Here is a 24135-nt window from a genome sequence, read left to right as displayed (position 1 = left end):
TGACATCATTTCCACTGGGATCCAGGAGCACATGAGGTCTTCGGTCCCAGTCCAAACCCCAGTCCCAAATCTCCCAATCTTTTCCCGGAGTGGTTAATCCAGATTTGGGAATGCTGGGCAGCACAGAGTGCTGAGCCAACAAAACCGCGCCGCCCCAGGATTTGTGGAATCTAAAGCAAATCTGAAAATCTTGATGGTGGTTTTTGGAGGAGCTAACGCAACCCAGCAAGAAAGCAATCCAGCTCAGGTTGACTGAATCCAGGCTCCAAACAGATTCAGTGTCCGGAGCTCCAGCCCACGAGCTTGGCTCGACTCCAGCCTTCTCCTGACAGGGCCTGAATTTACTGCTGCTGCTCTGGGAGTCAAATTTCATGCAACCATTCCAATGGTGTAACGGTAAGTGAGTGCATTTCTCTGCAGTCTGCCAAATACACAAGAGGTGGTAGCACGTGTACTTATTTGTACCTCATAAACTCATTTACTCAGTTGCTTGCTGTTACCTTATGGAATCCACATAATGGAGGTACTTGTGTGTAAATTACTGAGAGAGTGGAGGCCTAAGTTAAAAATAAGCCAGATTCAAGGTCATGTTTGTTTAACAGCTATGGCAACTGAAACTGAAGATATTTCATTCTTTAACCTTCTTCCACGTTCCTTGCTGTTTTGGTACTATTGACTGATTCTGCAGTGCATCCATGCCTGGTTCATGATTGCATCTCATTATGCTACCCTAGGTCTTCCCTACACTACCTCCCCTCCTTGTATATCCCCCAACCCCCAGCCATGTCAAATTATCCAACCCATACCCCCCACAGTGTGCAAGCTGTACCCATTCATTCACTCTAAAGAGACACACATGGACATTTAGAGGCTGGCAAGGAGCATCCTCGCTGCAAATTAATAGGAACACATGTGGCCTGTGGAAGTGGGGCTTCCTCTGCTATTGTTTTACCAAATGGTCCTTTAGTCCCCAGAGTTCATCCTATTTAATATACCCCACCCCCTGTTGCCTGCCACACACACACACACACACTTCGGTCTTACAAATACATGCAGACAGACACCCTTCCACCCATCCATCCCCCAGTGCTGCTGTCACACTCATACGCACACACTCTACCAGTCACCTCTATAGAGTCTGAGGAACAGATGGTTGTGTGGTGGAAGTGGTGTCCGTCCTCCATGTTTGTCTTGTTCACAGCCAATTAACGCACAGTCCTTTGAGCACCTCAGTTGCCACCACAGTGCCGGTCACAGCTCCCAGGACACACCTGCATCCACACAAACACCAACTATTACGTCTAACTCCTCATCAAATATTTTACTGTCAGTACAACTCAGTTTTTTCTTTCTGTGGAGATGAGCCAAAATGCCACATACTCATTTTCAAGCAAACATATGGCCGCGTTTTGTATCTGTTGGCAGCCAGAGATTCAAAGCCTTTAATGGTAATTTAGATTCATGTTGCAGTTAATGATCAACAATTTCCTGCTTCTCTGCCAATGACTCCTCTTCTTCTTCATAATACATTTTAAATACAGTGTTTACTGCTCGCAAATAATAATCATGGCTAATTTTTTCCTTGACAAAGGAAATTATTTTCACATATCTCGAGAGCTTAACTGCTCTTTGAACTCATAACAGTTCAATTGTCTGTACAAATTGCAGCATCTTAAGTCTATGCTACCAATTTAGACTTGCATAGTCAATCCAGTATGAACTGTATGCTGTAGACGTTGGTGGAGCTTTGTTGGCTATAATAGGAAAGTAACCAGTGAAGTTGCAAGACTGACACAGTTGAATGCAGTTTAAAAGACTGAGGCTGTAAACAAACATAAAACACAGAAACATATGCATAAACAGGTTTTGAGGTTAACTGCCCACAGAATGACAGTTACTGCTCCACATTTAACCGTATAAGAAATAATAGGGGAAGAAGTTTCTTTTAACTTGCTTAAGCTAACATGTTGGACAAGGTAACAAAAAGTGTAAGGTTTGTAATCTGTATTTGCAAACTCTTGGCAGGATGCCTGTGTGGTTTGGGTACTCAGCGCTCTGAACACTACTGCAGCATGACTTCTGACATATATCACCTCCCACTCAATGTGTATGTCATTGTGCTGGGCATCGGCCTCTTCGTCTTCATGCTCAGCCTCATCTTCTGCTGCTACCTTTTCAGGTAGGTAGAGTGGGTTTGGGAGGAAGATGAACTGGGTCACAGAAAATCTGGGGGGAGAATGAGGAAGGTACATGAGCAATGTGAATAAAAACAGGAAATACAAAAAGAAACATTACATTACAGCAAGAGGGCAATCCAGTTAGATGTTTCTGAACATGTTTGAGCAAGTATTGCAACACAGTGGGTTAAAATTAATTCAAAAATACCTTGGTAATAAGATTGTAATATGTAATGATAGCAGCAATCATGATGCAAATTTAGTTGTTACATATAGTGTATAATTAGACATCAATCTATGCTAGTATTTATGTAAATATGCATGTTACAACATGCAGCATACATATACAGTAAGCTGCAGTAGCAAAAGCAAAGCAATCAATTCAACAGTTCATTGGGCTGCTATTTCAGTGGTATTAGCTTACTGCAGATATATGTCAGTATCTGTGTATGTCAACTGAAAACGACAAGAAAGAAAGATACTTTTGAAATTATTTTTAAAACAAAGATCACTTAAGTTTATTTTCCAACAACGATGATCACGATGATTAACAATGGATCACGCGACTACGTGGAATGTGAAAAAAGGTTGCTAGTATTGATAGACCCAAATAATTCTCACAAACTCTGCAGTTGAGATCAGATCCACAGCGTTTTAGTGCCTTTTGGCTTATTGTTTTACCCATTTGTACCATTTTTGGTTCTTTCTCACCACTCTCATCAGTTTCGTTTTCAGGTACAGCAGGAAGCTCTGTTCAATGAAAGGTTCAAAAACCCTCAAGCGCTTCCTGCCCAGCACTAAACAGCAGACAGACAAAGTAAATAAATAACGATCTAATCTAATAGCGATTATTTTGACTGAATTGCTATATGATTTGCGATGTTGGAGGGAATGATCATATTTACATTATTATTCCCATTTTTTATTGAAAAACATATTTTAATGATTATGGTTGAATTTTTACAAGGATCTGTACCAAAGATGTTTTCCTAAGTCTGTAGAATATGATATGTAGGCCAGGACATCTCTGCAGCACGACAATAATAAATTTAAGATGGTATTTTGCCTTTAACAAATATTGCACCTCCTGAGATGTGAAAATTGCAGTAGGCCATATTGCAGTTTTGAGAAGATTTCGACTAATTGTCTAGCCCTATGGACAGCTACAAGTTGAATATTGCTCTGTGTCTACAGGATGTGTAAATAAGCCAATGTTTGCTAATATGTTTGCCATGTTTGTTGTGCTGCCCCCATGTGACCAAAAACGAATAAAGTTGAAAAACCACATTTAAAGGACCCTTATAAAAATGTTTTTTTGTTTTAAAAATGAGACAGAGATACAACCAATATAAATGCAGAAATGCAGTATAAGATAAATAACTATGTTTTCAGTGGTGTATAAAGACCTTACATAATGAACAATTATGTTTTTAGTACCTTAGAATGAACCATTTCTATCTACGTACACTGCAGGTCCTCTTACATGGATGGCGCCATGTTGCGTGCAATGATTGTACAGTAGCACAAACGGACAAATTGCTCTACAGAGTGCACTTGGAAAGGGAGGGGTGGGGGGGTGCCTGTTTCATGTGTTGTCGGAATAATTGGATTTTGTTTTTCTCCTTAAATCTTTATTGCAAAAGAGGAATAAAGTGTACAAGGGACATAAAGAAGTATATAGAACAGTATACAAATATATACTAAGACACAAATAATAAAAACTTTGCCAGGGGTAGTCTATATTATATAAAGATACTAAAAGAGGACCATATCTTGTACATATACAGCTTTTTTGTTCTTAGATTTAGAAATTAAATTGCTCTGATAATGCTAATCCAACACATCTTTGTAGTAGTGTCTATGCTGATTCCACATTCCAACTTAAGAGCACATGAACACATCAACTCGGGAAATGGGACCATCTGAGGAGACTGTGAATGCACAGTGAGCCTTTGGTTGCATTTCGCAACCCTCACCACTAAATGCCACTAAAAGTTACACACTGAACCTTTAACTCAGTGGTTCCCAATAATTTTTCTTGCCTGTGACCCCTCAATATGAAGCAGTATCGCCTTGTTGCCAATCGTAACCGGTTGCATGTCTATAAGTTGTGAGCAGTTCAGTGAAAGAGTGATTTTCTCTTCCCAGATTACTTCATTTTAATAAACCTGGAAAAGTACAACTATACAATAATTCATAAGAAAGAAGTGAAGTTTGGGGAAAAGTCCCAAAAAACCTAAAAATAATTACATGTTGCAGATTTCTTTATTTTTTTCTACCTGGGTGATCACCACGCTATCCTTGAGGTGGGTTCTGGCCCCCAGGTTTGAAACCACTGACTTAATTTACTTATGATAGTCACTTCTACTGTACAGATGGTATGTCTCTGTGTCGCTCAGGTTGAAACAACAAGGAACACGGGAGCAGTTCAGCTACAATGAGGTATGTCACTGCTGTATCTGTCACTGTGGGTAAACATGTAACACCAGCTTCTGAGGCAGGTTATAAATACCACTTTCACACTGAGAAACCTAACACCACCCTTTACAGATGGCCTTGACTCCATCCATGCGTCATTACCTACACTCTGATTCAAAACAGTTAACCCAGCAGGTAGCAGGGTGTGACAGTATGGTGACAATGTTTTTAGCTTTAGGGAAGTTTAAACTCCAGCTGCCTGTATTATGCATATTCATAATGTTTTTTTTCACGCCACTCGCCACACGCCAAATATTTTTAAGCCATTGAATCCAACTTAAGTGTTCGTTTTACACCATAGATTTTCTGCCAACATAATAGTGCTGACACATCTTCACCTGACCCAACTTCTCCCTTTTCCCAACTGTAGGTGGTGCTGAAGGGGGCAAGCAAGAAACTGAGCCTCCTAGGAGTAAGTCTTTCTGCAAATGCTTTAACGTGGGCTAAACATACATGTTAAAAACCAGCAGCTGTACACATTTCATGTTACCCCAACACTGCTTCCGTGCCAGCGCAGATTACCCATTATGAGCTGGGAGGGTTCGGTTGGTTAACTCAAATCAATTTCTCCTCTCAGATATGATTAACTTGCTGCACACTCTCAGAGGAGATGTCCCAGAATATCTTGTATCTCAAATGCAGCCATTAAAAAAAAAGTCAGAGTGCCTACTTGGCTCTCTCTACTTGTAGCAGACTCCAAAAATAACTGTGCACTCATTCAAAATGCGTTAAAAAAAGATCTCTTCTCTCTCTCTTGTGATTGCTAAAAAGACTGCTTTTCTAAGTGTTTCCTTTGCTTTTTCCCCCAGAGGCAGTGTTGTCCAATCTGTTTGCACAAGGGGAGGCTTAAACAGTTCTGTTAACAAAGTTCAGATAAAAACATGATTTCTAAACAGTGGCTTATATTTGTGTTATCTGTTCTGTGCTCCACATCTAGACCAAATTGAATTAATTAATGTACTACGAATTCAAATCTGACTCATTTACAAAATGGCATTGTTCTTGGGAGACAAACATTGGTGTTATTTTTGTTCTTGCAGCAAACCTGTGCGGTATGTCTGGAAGAATTCAGGACCAGGGATGAACTGGGAGTGTGCCCATGCTCACATGCATTTCACAAGAAGTGAGTGTTATTAAACTGGAAATTATAAATAGATGAATATTTAAAAAATAGTTCAGCCGTTTGGGAAATATGCTCATTGCTTTCTGGCCAAGAGTTGGCTGAGAAGAAAGGTGTCATTCTCATGGACAATAAATATGAAACATCAGCCAGCAGTTGGTTAGATTAGCATTAGGACGACAGGGGGAAAGAGCTAGCTTTACCGGACCCGTTTTTAACTGTGGGTTAATCATAGCCTGTGTAAGGTGTTAACAGACCTGAAAATAGGTTTAACGTAGCCAGAATGACTTGACAGCAGAGCAGACAGGTGCCGAAAAATTATGGTCCGCCGAAAAGTGATTGCCGTCCGCGGGAGCGCGCTTAGCGTGTTAATGCTGTATCGTCCAGTCTCTTTACGTTTACAGCTGCTTTTATCTGGATCGAACAGACATGATGTGCAGATAAAGTGGTTATAGTGATAGCAAAGGGATGTCTTTGATATTTTAACGTTTCTTTTAATCATAATCATCATCATCATCATAATCATAACTGTGGTCAAATAAGTGTAATTAAGCTCGACATTTACGTGATTATTGGCAATAATAGAAGCCTGTTGTTGCCGATGGAATACGTTTGGTAGACCTATATCTAATATCCTTGTTTATATTTGGAAAATGGAATGTAGCCTATAATTTACATGACTTACTGAGTTAGATATAAAATAAAAACACTTTACACACTGATCTCTTTTGCAATTATCTTTATCACTCTACATTGTTTAATTTGCTGTGTACCATTCATTACTATTCATTTATTGTGAAGGGGACAGCAGCGCTTTTACATCTTATTTCAAAGACAGACAATTTTACCAAGAAGTGTCATGTTGACAAAAAATAATTGCACTTATTGTTAGGTGCAAGTTATTTTAATAAGTGACTGCTAAATGTAGGCCTAATATATCTCATTAATAATTTACTTGAAGATTTTTATCAGCGAGGGGGGTTGTTTTGAACAGCTTTTTCTAGCTCTTTTATAAGGTTTGTGTCTGGATTTCCTCCTCATGTCATGCTAATCCACCAGACTTCATTACATTTTGGAATGAATCACCACTACATTAATGATAGCTTCCTTTTTGATTAGTGCTGCAAAAAAGCACTAAATCATGATTTCAGTGTCGGTGCTTCTGGTAAACTAGATTCATGTTGTATTATTTTAAAGCGAACACTTGTTTTGTCCCGTCAGGTGCCTGCTTAAGTGGCTGGAGATTCGCAGCGTGTGCCCCATGTGCAACAAACCCATCCTCCGGCTCCACACAGACGCTCCCCAGGGTGCTGAGGGCCCAATGGACCCAGAGGAGGTGTGAGGGAGTTGAGAAAGAGGAAACCGGACTCCCCTTACAGAAAACACACACATTAAACACACTAAGGATGATGGACAGCGCTCATCTTTAAGACATCTCACAGGAAATGTTGATAATGATCCCAAGTGGCCGCCCTGCTGCTGACATTTGAGCAGTATGCCTTGGTGGGAATTGGAAACTGACAGCACCAAAATGATTTGGTCAGATCAGTCAGGGAGTGGGTGGATGAATAGGATCTTTTCATAAAAATGCTCCTAGTTCTACTTCCATATTGCACTGTTCAACAAAAAACAAAAAAGACAGGAAAAGGAGCCACATTAGAGAGAAGGCTATCATTGCCACCGTCACTGGACGACTAGTGCAGCACTGCCAGAGACCAACAACCCTTCAGGCATTGAGTAGGACATCAGAGTACAGGATCAGAATGGATACCTCTAATATCTCAGGGGTGTTACCAATACAGCCAGCACAAACCATGTCAGCCACCCTATAACCCTGTGCCACACATGCATCTTCAATACTGCCAATGTAGGTGAAATGCTCCAGCAGTCAGAGGTAGCCACAACCTCCGGCTGAAACCAAGACCAGCGGGATTACAACCATGAAGATTTAAGTAGACAGCATTGTTACCGATTGTGTCCTCGGCCCTGTCCTTTTAAAAAGAGACTGATAGAAAAACTAGTCTTGCCTGTATGTATTGTATGTAAACATGTCCCCTATATATTGTTATTTTGTATTTGTTGCTTTTAAATAAAACGTCACGTAATGTATGGTAACAGTGTTTGATTTATTGATATTCTCTTCATTGCTCACACTTGGTCTCATACAAAATTGAATAAAATGAAGTTGATTTTCTTTTAACATTTATAGATGATTACAACCCATTTTACAAAAGGTTTGTTGTGTTCTGCAAAATTACAGCATCAAACCCAGACTTTCCGGTTCAACCCCTTAGTCCACATCAATAAAAAAAGCTAAATTACAAACTAAGATCATTTTCAGGAGGAGACTGCATGAGTGTCCAGAGTCACAAACTTTTTTCCTCACAGGTGTGAGGCTCAGACCGAGTTTACCACACTGCAGTCAACACACATACACAGTGTGTGTATTTTTGTGTGTATTGGGTCATTTAGTTGGCAGCCTCTGTGCCTTTAGCTTCCACAAACTCAATGGCCTTCTCTTTGACTGCCTGGATGCTCTGCGGCGTGCCATGCTTCTTCTCATACTCTAAGTAGCGCTTGAAGAAGAACTTGATCTTTTTCACTGAAACACTCAGGTGGATCACACGATCAAAGAGCGCCCTGCAGGAGACAGGAAGTTAGAAAGCTCCATGAAGCATGCTTTATGTGTGATCATAAAACTGGTCTAATTACAGTTAACTAAAGCAAAGCAAGGGCTTTTGCTCACCTGACTTCCTTCTGTGATCCATATTTGACCATAAGGTCGATGAAGACGGACCAGAGGTCTGTACGTTTCGGGTAGCTCGTCAGGACTTTGTCAAACATAGTGCGACCTTTCTCAGCATCACCATAACGGAACTCCAGCTGCGCAAACTTAGCGATGACATCCACACCTAAGAGGAAGTATGACAATGCATAAAGGTTAAAACCTGTGGAGGTACACAGCTGGGACGGGAAAACAGAGTCTGAATAGTTACATACACTGCACTCTTCACATAGACGGTACAGTCAGAGGGATGGGAACTCTACTTTCAGTCAGTGGTGGGTGTATAGTCCACAAAAATATATAAATATGCATGAAACTGTTTTGTGAAATTACGTGTTTGGACAGGCCATCTTACTTTCTTTGGAGGGCAGACTCTTCAGCGCCCTCTGCAGGAGAGCACTGGCAGCATCACTGTGACCCTGCTGGAGCAGGAAGGTCCCGTAACTCAGCCACACTGCTTTATTCTGACGGAAACGCTTCACCATCGTCTTATACAGGCCCTCCGCCTCCTGGATACAAACATGAAACAGAGCAGACAGCACACAGGGACACAGAGACATCCAAACATTAGTGGCTACAGAACATAGTCTTTCAGGATCAGTCTCGACAAATGGGCATGATGTGTATTAAACTAAGGGAAGCTCAGGTGAGTCTGGTATTTAAACAGAGCGTACCTTGGTCTTGTCAGACTTTGCGTAGATGTCAGCCAGCTGCTGGTACACAGGCATGGGCTCACAGAACTGTAGCGCCCGCTCAAACACTTTCTTCAGGCTCTCCTCTGTGCCGTACATGTTCTCCAGGTTCAGCAGGGCCACCCACACATTCAGCTTCTCCTGCTCTTCCCTGGACCCACACAGGACAAGTTTTACAAAAAATAAATACAACCCTCTGTTTGTTAGATTTCTCTTCACCCATCAACACAACCATGTATGTAAACAAAGTAAGCCTATTTCAACAGATATGGAAACCCTACTTCACCTCAACACCCAGACAGATATTATTATTATTCATTAAGGATGGATCCGTAGGTTTAGGCCCTAAAAATACACAATAAATTTAAACAAAATCAATCAATCACCTGAAGGAAATGGTTTTGAGGGCCCTCTCTGCCACAGTGCGGGCCTGCTCGATCTGGGTGGCCTGCAGATGGTGAGCCATGTACTGGAGCCAAAGCAGGGAGCTGTTGGGTGTGGCAAGCAGCAGGCGCTCAAAGGCAGCTGCATCCTGGGGCTGCAGGGTCGGATCCATAAGCTCGGCCTCCCGCTGTACCAGGGCCTTCTCTGCTGCCTTCTTCTCTTGCTCAAGCTCATGACGAGACTTCTTCTGGGGCTGGTTGACGAGAGCAGTACATCCAAGACAAAAGTGAGTGGTGAGTTTGATGAATTACAATAAGACTCACAGAGACCATCTGCATACAAAAAAAAAAAAAACCCGACAGACAGTTGTATTCCTTTTAATAATCCTAACTTTAGACATGCATCTTTGTGGTCAGCTCACCTTGCTGCTTCCATCTTGGTCCTCTCCGTCACTGAAGTCCCCCTCCGGCGCAGCAGAAGCAGGCTTCAGGGAGCTCAGTCCCACATCCCAGGAGAAACCTGCTGCCACCTGCAGTCTGGAAGGACCCACTGAGTTGCGACTCACCTGCTGAGGGGAAATGTATTTTTTAAACGTTCTTGATAAATGTATTACTGTACCAAATCTATGGAGATTTGTATGACTGTAAAATGTACTGAGCTGCAGTGTGTTTGCTTACTTTTACAGAATCGGATTTGGGTTCTTCTTCATCCTCCTCTTCTCTGAAGAACACCTCCACTCCACTGTCATTGCCATCAGTCTTTGCTTTCTTTGTTTTCTTCTTCTTCTTTTTTGGTACCTGGGACTCTGCTTGTTTCTGGCAAAAAAAAACAGTAAAGAGCTTCAGTGACCATCTGGCTGCAATTGAAGCTGCAGTGTATGCAGTGAGTTTTAAAAGATCAATGAAGCATTTATTACTGCCAGACCAAAGGCTAATTAATGATTGATAAGTGTCTGACAACATTGTGGAAAGGATCACTACAGAGATTAATTGTATATTTGTTTTGTTTTTTTAGTTTTTTTAAAGAGTAAGATGCTTTTTGGTTGAATCGCTCACTATATTATAATAATAATAATATAATCCTTATTTGTAGAGCACTTTTCAAAAACAAGTTACAAAGTGCTTTAACAAGTGTAAAGAACATTGCTCTCATATTGCTCTCATTGAAGACACCAGACACACTTGATAAAAATTGACAAACAAACTAATTAACCAAGGCAGCAGTGGACCAGCAACTCATGTGTTCTGCGAGGTAAAATTAATATTTTTATCAATGGAATCTGGTGGTTTTTATGAAAGGGTAGGTATTTTTGTTTCAACAATGTTTTCAGCCACTTAATAATAACAATCTGAGCCTGTCAGTGGAAAAACACATCCACTTTAGTGTACAATACTGGACCAATTTCAAAAAATGTCTGAATTAGTCACATAGACACAAAAACATGGATAAATAAGGGCCAGGTTGAAAAATACCTAAGTTACCCTTTAAAAGGCTGAGTAGTGAGTCGTCTACAATGTTTTCACCATTTAATGTGAATCAGGACGTAATGAAAGAAAGAAAGTTTGATTCTCTTGTTACCTCTTCGCTCTCAGACAGCGTGCGTTTCTTCTTCTTAGTATCATGTTTCTTCTTGTCCTCTCCGATCAGACGCAGCGGCAGACCGAGAGATTCTGGAAGGACGTCTGGCTTCCCAGTGTCCACTGGGAGCAGAGAGAGGTTGACCAACACCTCCTTTTTGTCAATACTGAGGACAAGAATAGAAAGAGCTGCAGGCTAGAAATGACATGACGTCACTTTTGATTCTATAAAACGGTCTTATGTAAAAGACCTGGTGTCTGGTTTAACGACTTATTCCTTTAATTCTTTCTTTATTCAAACACTTAACTACCACAGAAGGGAAATCTGTGCGTTTTGTACCTGAGGATCTTGGTAGTGAGCAGGGTGTTGGGAGGCAGGTGCTCAGAGAGGACCTTGTGGTTGCTGACAAAGTACTTGGTAGACTGCTGAAGTTGGGCTCTTCCTGTGATACTCTTTGATAACCTGGAAGACAAACATGTGAAATAAGAATGTCTTTAGGAACAGGAGTGAAGACATAGACCATGAAACTTGCTGAAATAACTAATCTGAAACTACACTTTCCAGAAAAATTTTTGGAGCATGTTGTTCCACTTAGACGTTAATATCTTTCTATAGAGTTTAAATATGAATGTACTGTCATCAGTCCAGTCTGATGTTTAAGAAACTTAGAGCTACATTTCCGTGCTGGACAAATTTCTCAGTTACCTGATGAAGACCCCTTGCTCTCCCACAGACTTGACGTAGCCTCTGATGATCTGGCCTGCCTTCAGTTTGTCTACAGACAAAACTTCCGGGTCCTTCGCTGGCTTGGCCTGCTGCGGATTCAGTCTGGAAGAGCAAAGTTACTGTGACCTGCATGTTATAACAAGATACCTGTACTATAAAGCAGTGAGCCTGTTACAGAAACTCACAAATTCAATAAAACTTGCTCATACCTTGTTGGACGTAGAGACAGCGCCCACCTGCCGTTTTCACTCCCGAGAAGGAAACACCTGAGGCAAAAAATAAACTCTAAATCTACACTTCAAGAGAATCCAAATGGGGTTTAAAGTGTTGCCCATAAATGTATTCTGGGCAAAGTGGAAAATCAACGTTTACGACAATGACAATAAGATTGTGATGATTCCAACAGTTCATTTTGTTTAGCCTGGCCTGATATATGTGTCTAACTGTGCCTCAGACTGTGTGCAGTACATTTTAAAAAGACATCTACTGACCGGAGCAGCTGATCCTTGCTGTATCCGTCCAGAGGGTTTGGCCTGTAGGCGTCAGCCAGGTCAGTAACGCAAACAGTCCCCATGCCGCCAAAGGGAAGTTTGACCAGAAGGCCAACTTGTGGCTGAATATTAGTCACCATCCCCAAAGTAACACTGCCTGTCTCCAGTTTATGGACACCTGGAAAACAAAAAGGAAACCAGAATTTTTTTCCATGTAACTGTTGTCTTGTTTTGCATTTGATAAACAATCTGAAGAGATACCAAGTAGAAGTGATGATAACAATGCTAAGAAACAGTGAGTACAATGTGATGGCGAGAAGCAGTAAACAATAAAAATGGTTTGAGCTTCTCCTACCTGTGAGGGACAGCACAAGGCGTTGAGGTTTGGAGTTCACTTCCACGACTTTGGCATGGACAGCTTGGCCCAGCTTGTACAGCTTCTCTGGGTGGCTGGCATCCTGAAAATAAGCAGAAATCAAACAATCGCCTCTGTGTGAAACTAAGCTTCATCTAACTTTTCAATTTTTTTCTTAAGCTACAATAACCTCTGATGATTTCCAGCAACTTGAATGTTAAAAATGATCAGCCTCATCCAATACATATAATTAATGCTCCTGACATTATGTGGACTCCGCTGTAAACTTACTTTTGGATCAGTGATTATGGCCAGCAGTTCAACTGTCCCAGTAACACAAGGATCAGTGCTGACCTCCAAAGACTTCCTCTCTGGATTAAACTGGGGGCAGAATCATGAACAAACTGAAAACATGCAGTTTTGCGCCTTTAAAATTGTTTGATTTATTTCTGATTTGTGGACTTGTGATCTAAACTGATCTAAACTGTTCTGGGGAAACAAACAGAAGGAAATAAAGGAAGCTACTGCAAGCCATTATGATTTTCTGAACTTACCTTTGATACAAAGCATGTAATTTCTTCCCCGACCTTGTAGCTGTTTAGTTTTTCTTTTGCTGTAACTGGTTTTAAATCTGCACTCGCATCCAGTTTGCTGCAGAGAAAAAAAACAAAGAGCAACAACTAAAAAAACAGACAAAACCCCCAAATGTGTTGGATAAGAACAGATAAAAAGTACAAATCCTAACATAAAATATGAACAGCTGTAACACCACCACCGCCACAGGTTTATATAATCATTATTAGAATTTTTCAATTTCTGGACAATATTTTATTGTAATTTACTAACTTCCTTTGCTGGCCAAGACCGATACCGATTTTGATATTTGAGGACTTTAAAATCTGATATATCTGCCAATATTCTTTTTAAAAGACACATAACATAAATAAAGATTATCCCACACAAACACAACACATGTGTAGATAGATAACAAGACATAATGCAGTTTATTTAAACTTTTTTTATTGTTATAAAAGTACTTTGCTGATTGCTGTGTTTTGTGGCGTTCTAAACGTGTCCAACAGGGGGAGTTTCAGATTGCCCTCTGGTGGACAAACTATGCAACGACAACATTCGATTGAAGGAGCCATGTTGCGTTTCTTTTTGAATTGTCATTTTTTCTGCAATTAGCTCGTTATCAGCTGATAATATCAGCATGCTGATTTATCAGTCAGGCTCTATTTCAATGTACAATGAACTGTAGTATACGATTACCTGGGTATCAGTGTGAGCTCAGGAATGGTGTATGTGAATTTGGGATGGGAGAAGGGCAGGAATCTGAAATAAGACAGCTGAGATTAATATTAGGTTCAATACAATTCAAAAAATAATAGAAAATCATCATTTTGATTTTTACACTTTAACAGTGGTTTTATGATTAAGAATGAAATAAAAACAACAGGACAGGAGTAGGAAGTTACTAAAGAAATTTCCAATCAAACATGCAAAATGAGACCCTCCAGCAGTACATACCTGTGACTAGAGGCTTCTCGTCCCCCGATGACCCTGGCGGTGACCACACTGCCCACTTTAACGGAGGATGTGGGGAAGGATCTCTGACATGCTTCTGAAACCTCCACCACCTCAGACACGTGCACGCTGCCTGTGCTTCCATCTTCTAGTGTGACCTGAATGGAGGTAGGCTTCACTGTCCGCACTTTACCCTGCACGATTTCACCAAAGCGGTGACCCTTAGAGGACGTCTGGTTTTCAGAGGTGGTGCGCTGTCGTTTTGGTCCACTGCGCGCCCACGACACCAGAGGCAGCCCCTGCACTTCCTGACAGCTGGGTTCTATGACCTCAACGGCCAAACTCATCCCCGCCTTCACCATCTCTGACTCGGACAGAAAAATCTCATTCAGGTGGCTGCTAGTTTGGATCACAGTCAGCTGTGCCGTATCAGCCAGTGAGATGACAGCAAAGTCTTTGTCGGTGTGCTGCACCGTCGCTGTGTACTTTGATCCTTCAGTTAACTGTGAATATACAAATGAAAATATATGGGATATCAGGCTGCTCCAGAAAAAGCAGTGTTGAGAAATCCCACAGCACATGAAAAGTCATTGTTTTGAAACAACAAAATGCCGTTATGACAAGTAATACTCACAGATTTCTTTTTCCCCACCAGCTTGGAAAGGATGGATACGTGGACACGTGTTGAGAGGATGTCGACATGGAGGACGACCGCAGTAACTTTCTGTCCTGGGGTCAAGTTAACTCCTGGAAACATTGCAGCCAACAGAAAATGCAATCACTTACATAAAGTTACTGGTATAAATAAGGTGAAAAGTAAAATGACTGTCGAATCAGAGATGAAAAAGCAACACATTACAGGGTAACATTTCTGTTCAATAATGCAGTGGCATCAATTACCACATTATCACACTATGAAAAACCTGACACCAGGCTGCTGATATTGTGCATGTCAAGACATTGCAAGAAATGTACTTGACAGCAAAATGTATTGTTATCGTCACGGAGGAGTGAAACATTTAAGAATTCCTGCAAAATGTGATATGTAAATGCATACCCATGACATGGTGCTTGGTGGCCAGTATGGTAGCACTGACCAAATCATCTGACTTAAAGGTGGCACTGCTGTCCTTCGCAGTATCTACAGTCAGCTTCAGCTTCTGACCAACAGACAGAGCAGCCAGCTGCTGCCGAAGATCACTGTTTTCTGAGAGTAAGGACAGAGATGGAGAGGTTACACACTGAAGGCAAACTTCAAATGAAGAATTAAAGAATCAAAATATCTATATTTTTATTGAAACTACTTCCATGCTGCAACTACTTATTTATGTGGGCATTCATCACAAACAATCTACGCAGACAGACCAACATAATCATACCTCTCATAGCTAACATTTCAGTCAAAGCTCTTCTCTCCTGCAGACCATTAATGAGCCTCGTCTGGGCATCACCCTCTGGACATATGACCTCTGAAATCTTCAGCGTGACCAGGAAACGACGTTTTTCCTCATCCAGGTTGGTCACTTTAGCATACACCGTCTGGCCCAGCTGGAAGGCAGTCGTCGCATCACTGACGAACTTGTCGGTCATGGCCTTAAGAAAAATAAAAATAAAAATAAGCAGAGCAGAGGACGAATTTTAGTAGGGAAAATAGATAAATGACTTAGAGGAAGAGAATTTGAGGTTTGAAAATACAACACATTGCCCTTTACTCACCGACTTGGGTGCAAGACCAACAAGGCCGTAGGGGAACTCTACAAAGACGCCATAGGACATGATGTTCTTGATCCAGCCAATCAGCTGCATTCCAACCGTGATTTCAGAGAAATCCTTGGCAACCACTCCTTCCTCCATTGACCATCTCACTGTTGGTTTCTTGGTGAGGATCTTTAACAGGCAAGCGGCTAAGGAAAAGAGACAACTTTCCTGCTTTTCATATTAGGAAATGTATAAATTTACTTCCCGATAAACATCAAAGACCAGAAAAAATTTTCATACTATACAGAATCAAGCAATCAAAGTAGGGTTTTCAGTTCATACAAAATCTACTGACTTTTTAAATACACAGGATACGATATTCTGTTTGTTCTTGCTGAAGCAGATGAGGTTCGAGATGTTGTCTCCCTCCTGCAGGCTCTCCCACAGCAGAGGGCAGTTGGACATGTGATCAGAAAGGTGCACTGTGGGTAGTACGGCACGGATCTCATCAGGGAGGATGGCCACCTCCAGACCGTTGACTGACTTTTTTAGCACCCTGGCCTGTAGCCTCTACATCACACAAACACACATGTTCAGGTCAAAAATACAAAATAAAATTAGAGATGAATCTATCTAGCTCTATATTTATATCTAATGCACTACATCTAAATACACTGCAGCATGTTCTGGGTGTATACATGTATGTTTTTATGTATATAAATAACTGTATGTATCGTTTTATTTATTGTATGTGTTACCATATTTTAATATCTTTTTGTGTGTAGCTTTAGGGACTACAAACTTTCTTTCCGTTAGACAACGCTGTGTTGTATAATGATAAATAAATAAACTACCTTGATATCTCTTTATCGATATATAGATGAATAAAGATATAAAGATGTAAATATAAAAGAAAGAAAGGCCTGAGGTTTTACCTTCCCCACCTCACAGTCAAAGTGGGGCTTGGCAGCTTCCTCAGTGTCTCCCTCCACCGCCGCTTTAAATGAAAGCACCATCTTCGCCTTGTCGGGGTCACACTGAAGAACTTTGGTCTTTAACACCTGGACAATCAAGCCAAATAATTCACAGTCAAAGGATTGTTTATAATGGTTCCTAATCATCGTGAACAAAGACACCAAAAACCCTCAGACCATCATCAGTAACTTGATCCTCCGTGTCCATGATGTTTGATCTGCTCACCTGACCCACATAGAAGATGTCCTCAGGACTGATGATGGGCTCTGAGCTGAGCTCATTGACAGGCACAAGACCCTTGACGTTGTTGTAGAAACGGACGATGCAACCAAAGTCTTTGATGCAGACGATGTAACCATGGGACACGCGGCCAGGACGGGCATCAGAATAGCTGAGGAACAATGGCAGGGAGCTTTCAACCAGGGCCTTCTTTCTGGTCAGGTACAGCTTCTTATTCTCTGCATCTACTGACAGCACCTGGAGGAACATATTAACACACAAACACAGAGGAAAGGAATATGAAAGATGATTCGCTAATCTGCCAGACAGTTGAAACTTCAGGTTACAGATCTTATTCTTGCGGTCTTCTCAGTGGCTTTAAAACAAAGTAGAGAACTGGACTGACCCGACATTTGATCTTCATGCCCTCCATGTACTTCTTCTCTGGGTTCTTGAGGAGGATGTCAGACAGGTGGGTCCGGGGCACCAGGCCTTTAATGTGGTCAGACAAATGCACCACCATGCCATGATTCAGCAGGACCGACACTGTCCCCTTGGAAGGAGAGACATGAGACAGACAATAAAAACAGAGCAGGATGAGACAAAAACACTAAATAAAGAGGAAAATAAAATAATCAGACAAGGTGGTTAAACTGAAATTTACAGTTAGCCAAACTGCCTCTAGGCAACATCTCTATTTTAAATTATTGCATTGGAGTTCTTCAGTAAAAGTATCTCTCTCTCTTGAGATATATATATATATATATATATATATATATATATATATATAAAACAGTATATACCTCCCTGCCATATAGATTTTAAATTTGGCAGATAACAACCCAAAGCCTTAACATCTGCCAGGAAGTGTCTCCATTAATAGTTTAATGGGGGAAATGTACTTAAGAAATGTAACTATTTAAAAGAAAATCTAATCTAACTGACAAGATGAGGTCTTTGAAGAAATATTTTGTGAAAAAAATAGAGAATAGAGAATGTGCCCTCTTAACCAGAGACTTTAAAAGAAAATATTTGCCTAGATACATTTGTGGTGTTGGTATACTCTCAGTCTAAAGAAAGAATCGAAAATCAAGACCCAAAATGATAAAGGAGGGCTTAGCTTTCTGATGTCATATTGTATGATTTGACAAGTTTATTCTTTCAAAGTGGAAAAATGCTGTGTGTTAGTTTTGTGTCTCAAACAAGTCAGTTCTATGGCACTCTATGCTATAATTCTCATCACTACCGTGTGTTGCTTTGACAGATTTTTTAAAAAGCTAAATCCAAGTCACGTGTGTGACACGGTACTTGGATAGGTGGTGAGGCTTTATTCTTACCTCAACATACTGACCAGCCTGAAGATCCTGATATCTAAAAAAAGGCCTCTCAATCACACTCCTGAAATCAAGGCAAAACAAAAGATTATTAGTACATGAAATTACAACAGTGAGGTCCGTGTTTATGGAATAAGACACATAAATGAGGTCTCACATACTTGCGCAGACTAACAAAATGAATCTGGTCCATGGGGCTGAAGTCCAGGATCCTGCAGGTGTGTTCAGACATGGCCAGCACTCTGTTTTCATTAGCTGGCTCATTAGACTCCTTCAGGTGGTTCCTCTGTTGAGAAGTACAGATAAACCCCAATGCTGAGTCAGCAGGATATTTACATTTTTATAGCATTTATTCTTCTTAAGTCAAAGTAGGTTGAAATATTTTAAAACATCGCCCCGACTCACATGTACAAAGGCCAACGTTTTGTCTGGCAGTTCCAACATGGCTCCTGACATGTGGTGCATAGTGGTCATCTTGCAGTCCGTCACCACTTCACCAATGCGGTCACCACCAGCAGGAGAGGGGTCAACTCTGGTCCCGGGCTGGACGAGGTAGCTGCGCAGGCTCAGGGCCACCAGACGGGTGGATGGCTCCACATACAGCACACAGGCTCGCACCTGAGTGGATAGATGCAGAAGAGCGTTAGGCTGCTAAGTTTATACTCCAACATAAACACACTGAAAACCATTAACATTACCTCAGCTCCCTCGATGTAGCTGGATGCCTCTTCTGGCTCCATGTGGAGAAAGTCCACCTGGCCGCTAAAGGAGGACAGGAAGTCCAGGATCAGACCATGTTTGGTCACCTGAAAAACAAACATGTAGGCTTTATTATAATGAAACACAGCTACTACTGAAGTTGTGATAGCAACTGTAATGACGGCAATAGTGTATGAACAGAAGATGTTTTAAAATTATCAGATATAAAAAAAGGCTCAACAGCATTACCAAAATAAAAGTCGTCTGTACCTTTTTGATCGTGGCTTTGACCAGAAGACCAGGCAGAAGGTTAGTGAGGTTCCAGCCCTGCTTGGATTCAGCACAGGCCTGGGCGACAGTCGAGGGGCTGACAGAAAGGCGGACTACACGGCCATCATTCTTTACTTCTTCCATTTGAGAACTCACATACTGACCCACTTTCAGCTCTGGACAAAGGACAGCATACACACACATGCTTGAGAAATGTATTGAATGTATGATGAATGATGGACTGAAAACAACTGCATGGCCCAGGTGGAGCAAATCCCTACTCTGTATCAGAAAGAGGCAGTTGACTGAGATTATTTCCTTAGCAAATGATAGGCAATCTAAAATACTGTGTCATACCTTCCGCGTCTTTTGCTGCTTTCTTAGGCAGGAAAGCTTTGGTTCCATTGATGCCAATGTCAACTATGTAGCCATGATCCTCCACACTCTCCACACATCCACTCAAGACCTGAAAACAACGTTACAATAAATTTCTGGATTAAGAAAAAAGAAAAAAAAGAAAGCTGGCCGTTTAAAAACTTTTCAACCAAACTTCAAATCCATCCTATTTAACTGAAGATGCTCATTAATGACTCACCATGCCAGCTTTCAGAGAACTTGAGGTGAGTCCCTTGTTGACCAGCTTTGGATTGATTGACAGCTGTATGCTAAGAGAGCCTCCTTTGGCTACATCCAACTTGGCAACCACACACCTGAACACCATGCCAGTGTAGAAGAGGTGTGGCAGAGAGCAGATCTCCTGGGAAGTAAAAAGGCTAATGAAAAACCACAGATCCAAGAAAACCAAAAAGGACAGAGCACACAAAAATACTCCTATACAAAGACATTGATGTAAAATGGAACTCAGATTTTCAGAAAACTGTCGAGTGTGGACTCGTGCATTCTACATCATCAATGATACGGCCCGCTACAACAAGCCTTTGGCACCTTCTGCAGTACATTTAAATCATCACTCTGCAGGCTTACCTCTGTATCAGCTGAATCCAGCAACTCGGTGAGCAGCTTGGTGTACGAGTCACAGATGTTTTTGATGCTGAGGAAGCCTTGCAGGCCACAAGGCAGGCCGACTGTCACCTCAAAGTCTGTTACCTCCTTCACACAGCCCAGCATCAGCATACCCTCCTTAATATTCTGGGAAATGCACAAAACAATATCATGTCGGATACTGCATAGTGTTCATAGGTTCATAGGTAGCTTTATTGTCACACATGCACAAGTACACAGTGAAATTTGTATCTGTGGGAGCAAGCCTCCGGGCCGCAGCTATATTCAGCACCGCCACTCGCTTTCCAGAAAAGAATTAATGCAGACAGCAACATAGTATACATGACATAACAATACATAATAATACACAAGACAACACACATTACATGCGGTCACATGGTGGGGTTTTTTGAGGTGACATGTGAGGAAGAGAAATAAAGAGGGCAGTTTTGAGGCAGTTTCCCACTGGGGTGGAGGAGGGGAATCATTTTTAATCCAATTTTGGTTGATTCGGTAACATTTATCCAGATCAGTGTCTTTCAATCGCTCTCATCCTCAGCGTCATACGTGCATCCAGTTCATGTAGTGATTTCGACATTTCTTCTAATTTCAATGTCAGACCAGTGGTTACTCTCAGCAGCTCACCAGACTGCGCCCCAAAGGTGTCAATCCTCCTCTGCGCTTCCACATACCGGTTTGAGATGTTACGAAACATTTCACCATTCTGATCAGCCCTTTGATGTAAAACCTTCAGCTTTTCGTTCACCCCATTTAAGCACTCTTCAAGTTCCCCAGACAGCTTTTGGGTAAATTTACTGGCGGCTGTCTTACCAATTTTACGATATATTAGGGAGATTCCAAGCCCGATAATCAGGAAGCCCACTAACAAAATTCCAATTATCCATAAATCTTCAATGTCCTCCACAGATAAAACATCCAAGCAAACCGTTTGCCAGGTCTCCCACGAGTCGCAAGCGTAGCCTGCAGCGAATGTTCCACTGGGACAGTTCGGCTCACCCGGTGAAGCACGTTTCTGGGTGAAAATCTTGTGTGACCAGTTGATTAATTCCATTTTGATGGTTTCAGGAGAACAGCAGGCAGGTGGTCGAAAGAGAAGTTTCCACACGACCAAAGTAGACAGAAAATATGAGCAAGCCAAGATAAGAGGGGAGAGTAGGGAAAGCACGACTGCTCTCTAAAGTAGCAGGAAGAGGAATGTTGCGTTGTTCAAAGAATTTTTCGTTTATTTGACCTAATCTTGTATATGACAGGAGGAATGAATAGTCTGGTGAGTAATTTGTTCATTTTCACACATGCGTAAATAGTGTTGACTCTTACGTTCACTCGCTGCATGGGCTCCGTCAGCACAGGAAACAGAACTGATTAGTTCACAACTCTCAACTGTGGGTCTCTGGGTTTGAGTCGGCCATTTGTCACGTGACATCTCGGCTACCGTGGAGCAGGAATGAACTACTCGTTCACCACTCACATGGGTCCTCGGAGTCTATCGTTCACTCGGCAGGCTGAGTTACTGCCAGTGCCGGCGAATGAAAGGCAAGTCGGTTGTCAGGTCAACAGTCACTGGACTGACGTACCGTAACTTTAGTCCTGCTAGTGTTTACAGCTAACAGCTGATTGTTCTGGGTCCGCTCCACTTCAAAGCCCTGACAAGGTTCTACCGGGAGCGAATTATCTCCGAGGTCACCTCCTCTCCAAAACAAACAGACCCGGCCATTAAAACATTAAAACACAGCCACATAGCAACTTTAACGTTAGCCCTGTGGTGTGTTTACAGCTAACAGCTGATCCAGGTCCGCCAGGGAACGCACCGTAACTTGTCCTTTTTATTTATCAACAGAGGCGTGCTGTTGTTCTGCAGCTCTTGACTTGTGAACAACCTGGCAGTGTTTGAGAGCGATGTGCTCATGTTTGTTTCTCTCCGTCAGCAGAATCCAGACATGATGTGGCCCATTCTGCATCCAGACCTGCCAAACTGCTGTGTTTATATAATGTGTTTATTTCTTTGTTCCTCTCTCTGTGCTGTAGTTCTTTTAAGAACTTGGTGGCTTTATCAAGATTATTATTAAATTGGTTGAATTTTAATAAGAGTGTGTTTTATTCATTTAATCTGTTAAGCTTATTACTTCAATATATACCCTGCAAATCTGATGTTAATATATAGATTTTACTAATGGATAGGGACGTTAGGCTACTGTATGAATGAGCACTTTAGAGATATAATGATAGTAATTATAATTCTGCGCTAAATACCCCTTTGACTCACAGTAGTGTTACACTGAAAATAACTCTACTGAGAAAGTGAATCTACTTAAAACATGTAACACAATTTATAAACAGTGTATTACCTTGATGTGTAGAATTTCCACACACTTGGCTGCTGCATTCAACGTCAGACTTTTGTCTTTGACCGTCTTTGGCTTCTTGAGCTTCTTGCCGTCATCTCTGACTGCCCCCTTTCTTTTCTTAGTTTCTGCTTGCTCGTTTGACTGCAAGAGAAAAGCAAAATACTGTTAACTAAAGAGGGCATTTTACACATACCCTCTAAAGTGAGTGTACAAAACACAAGTTAACTAAAGGGTAGATTTAGAACAGCTGATGCCCACTTAAGTAGTGCACTAATGTGAATTAGAAGAATACTAGATGATAATCTTTTTGAGGCTAGTCATATTACATGTTCTATGAAGTCTTTTCCCAATGCTCAGTGAGGTGTACAGAAAAAGTAAAGTTAAGTAAAGATATAGAAAAGAGTGAAGCTCTACCTGGAACAAGTTGTCCACTTCTGTCCTCTGCACCATTATTTTACTCTCAGTGGCCTTCTTTGATGCCCCTCCTCGAGGGAAGTCCTCCTCCACAGATGCCATGTTTTTATGTTGTTTCAGATGTCTAAGAAAACCAAGCATTCAAAAAAAGACTCGTAACATGCTGCTGATAAAACATTTAAATTATGCTTTGTGACGAATGGAGGTAGGAAAGTACTGCCTCTCGTGTAATTCAATCATCGTTTTCACATTTGAGACTTAGTTAGTACACATTATTTCTATATTCAATATATAACGTTATATTTATGTATGCTTACTGTGAAACACCACTATACCAAGGCAAATTCCTCGTAGATGAAAATGTAAGTGGCAATAAACCTGATTCAGATTCATTACAGTGTTTCAGATGGATAACGTCTCAAAGTCTCAAATGTGAAAACAATGATGAGCCACAAACAGCAGACTGGCTCTCTAATGAGACATTGGCTGATTAATCACATGCACATATAACGATTTTAGCTGGAAAATATATAACCAGGTCCACTTGGATCAGTTGTAATACTGCAGTACATAAAGTTACCCCTCAAAATGCACAAGACAACATTAGCTACCTGTAACCTATTTTAGCACTCGGCTACTCACAAAAGACGATTTCCAACAGACAAAATGCCTATTCTGATAGGGACAAACTCGGTTTTGATTTAAACATATACTAAATTGTCCTTCAGTATTTATCATGAAATGTTTCCTTACATTATATCTCCGGCTTGTGAATACCAAAACTCACATGTTGTTCAGCAACACGCCATTATCTCAACCCGGAAGAAAAACCCACATGGGCGTTT

The 24135-nt window shown here is 41.3% G+C and overlaps 2 protein-coding genes across 4 annotated transcripts; one reads left to right on the top strand and one right to left on the bottom strand.

Moving 5' to 3' along the window:
* The first annotated feature begins 258 nt into the window (after positions 1-258).
* Positions 259-7890, top strand: zgc:175214 (uncharacterized protein LOC557610 homolog). The gene is made up of 6 exons (XM_038714208.1): positions 259-396; positions 2026-2179; positions 4577-4619; positions 5026-5067; positions 5696-5778; positions 6997-7890. Exons 1-6 carry the CDS (start codon positions 372-374, stop codon positions 7115-7117), a joined length of 468 nt encoding a protein of 155 aa, XP_038570136.1. The 5' UTR covers positions 259-371; the 3' UTR covers positions 7118-7890.
* Positions 7883-24127, bottom strand: pdcd11 (programmed cell death 11). Of its 3 annotated transcripts, none has more exons than XM_038714204.1 (36): positions 24044-24127; positions 23291-23414; positions 22877-23017; positions 20493-20657; positions 20104-20265; positions 19866-19974; positions 19509-19684; positions 19238-19345; positions 18945-19157; positions 18701-18825; positions 18543-18603; positions 17612-17758; positions 17212-17463; positions 16947-17072; positions 16387-16581; positions 16030-16200; positions 15693-15906; positions 15371-15520; positions 14948-15060; positions 14317-14816; positions 14059-14121; positions 13341-13437; positions 13078-13167; positions 12787-12889; positions 12432-12609; positions 12150-12206; positions 11920-12042; positions 11554-11676; positions 11215-11380; positions 10314-10451; positions 10058-10204; positions 9639-9889; positions 9235-9403; positions 8916-9069; positions 8522-8687; positions 7883-8415 (listed from the first exon to the last, which is right to left on the bottom strand). In XM_038714204.1, exons 2-36 carry the CDS (start codon positions 23390-23392, stop codon positions 8244-8246), a joined length of 5427 nt encoding a protein of 1808 aa, XP_038570132.1. In that variant the 5' UTR covers positions 23393-23414; positions 24044-24127; the 3' UTR covers positions 7883-8243. The 3 variants fall into 3 exon arrangements, with proteins under 3 accessions (XP_038570132.1, XP_038570134.1, XP_038570133.1); XM_038714206.1 differs by having other exon boundaries at positions 10058-10201; XM_038714205.1 differs by having other exon boundaries at positions 24078-24124.
* Positions 24128-24135: the final 8 nt, after the last annotated feature.

The sequence above is a fragment of the Micropterus salmoides genome, unplaced genomic scaffold (genome assembly GCF_014851395.1).
Source record: "Micropterus salmoides isolate LMB-PRFRI ecotype aquatic unplaced genomic scaffold, ASM1485139v1 Ms_hic_scaffold_12, whole genome shotgun sequence".
Taxonomy (NCBI): Eukaryota; Metazoa; Chordata; class Actinopteri; order Centrarchiformes; family Centrarchidae; genus Micropterus; species Micropterus salmoides.
This window is presented reverse-complemented; position numbering and strand designations above follow the sequence as displayed.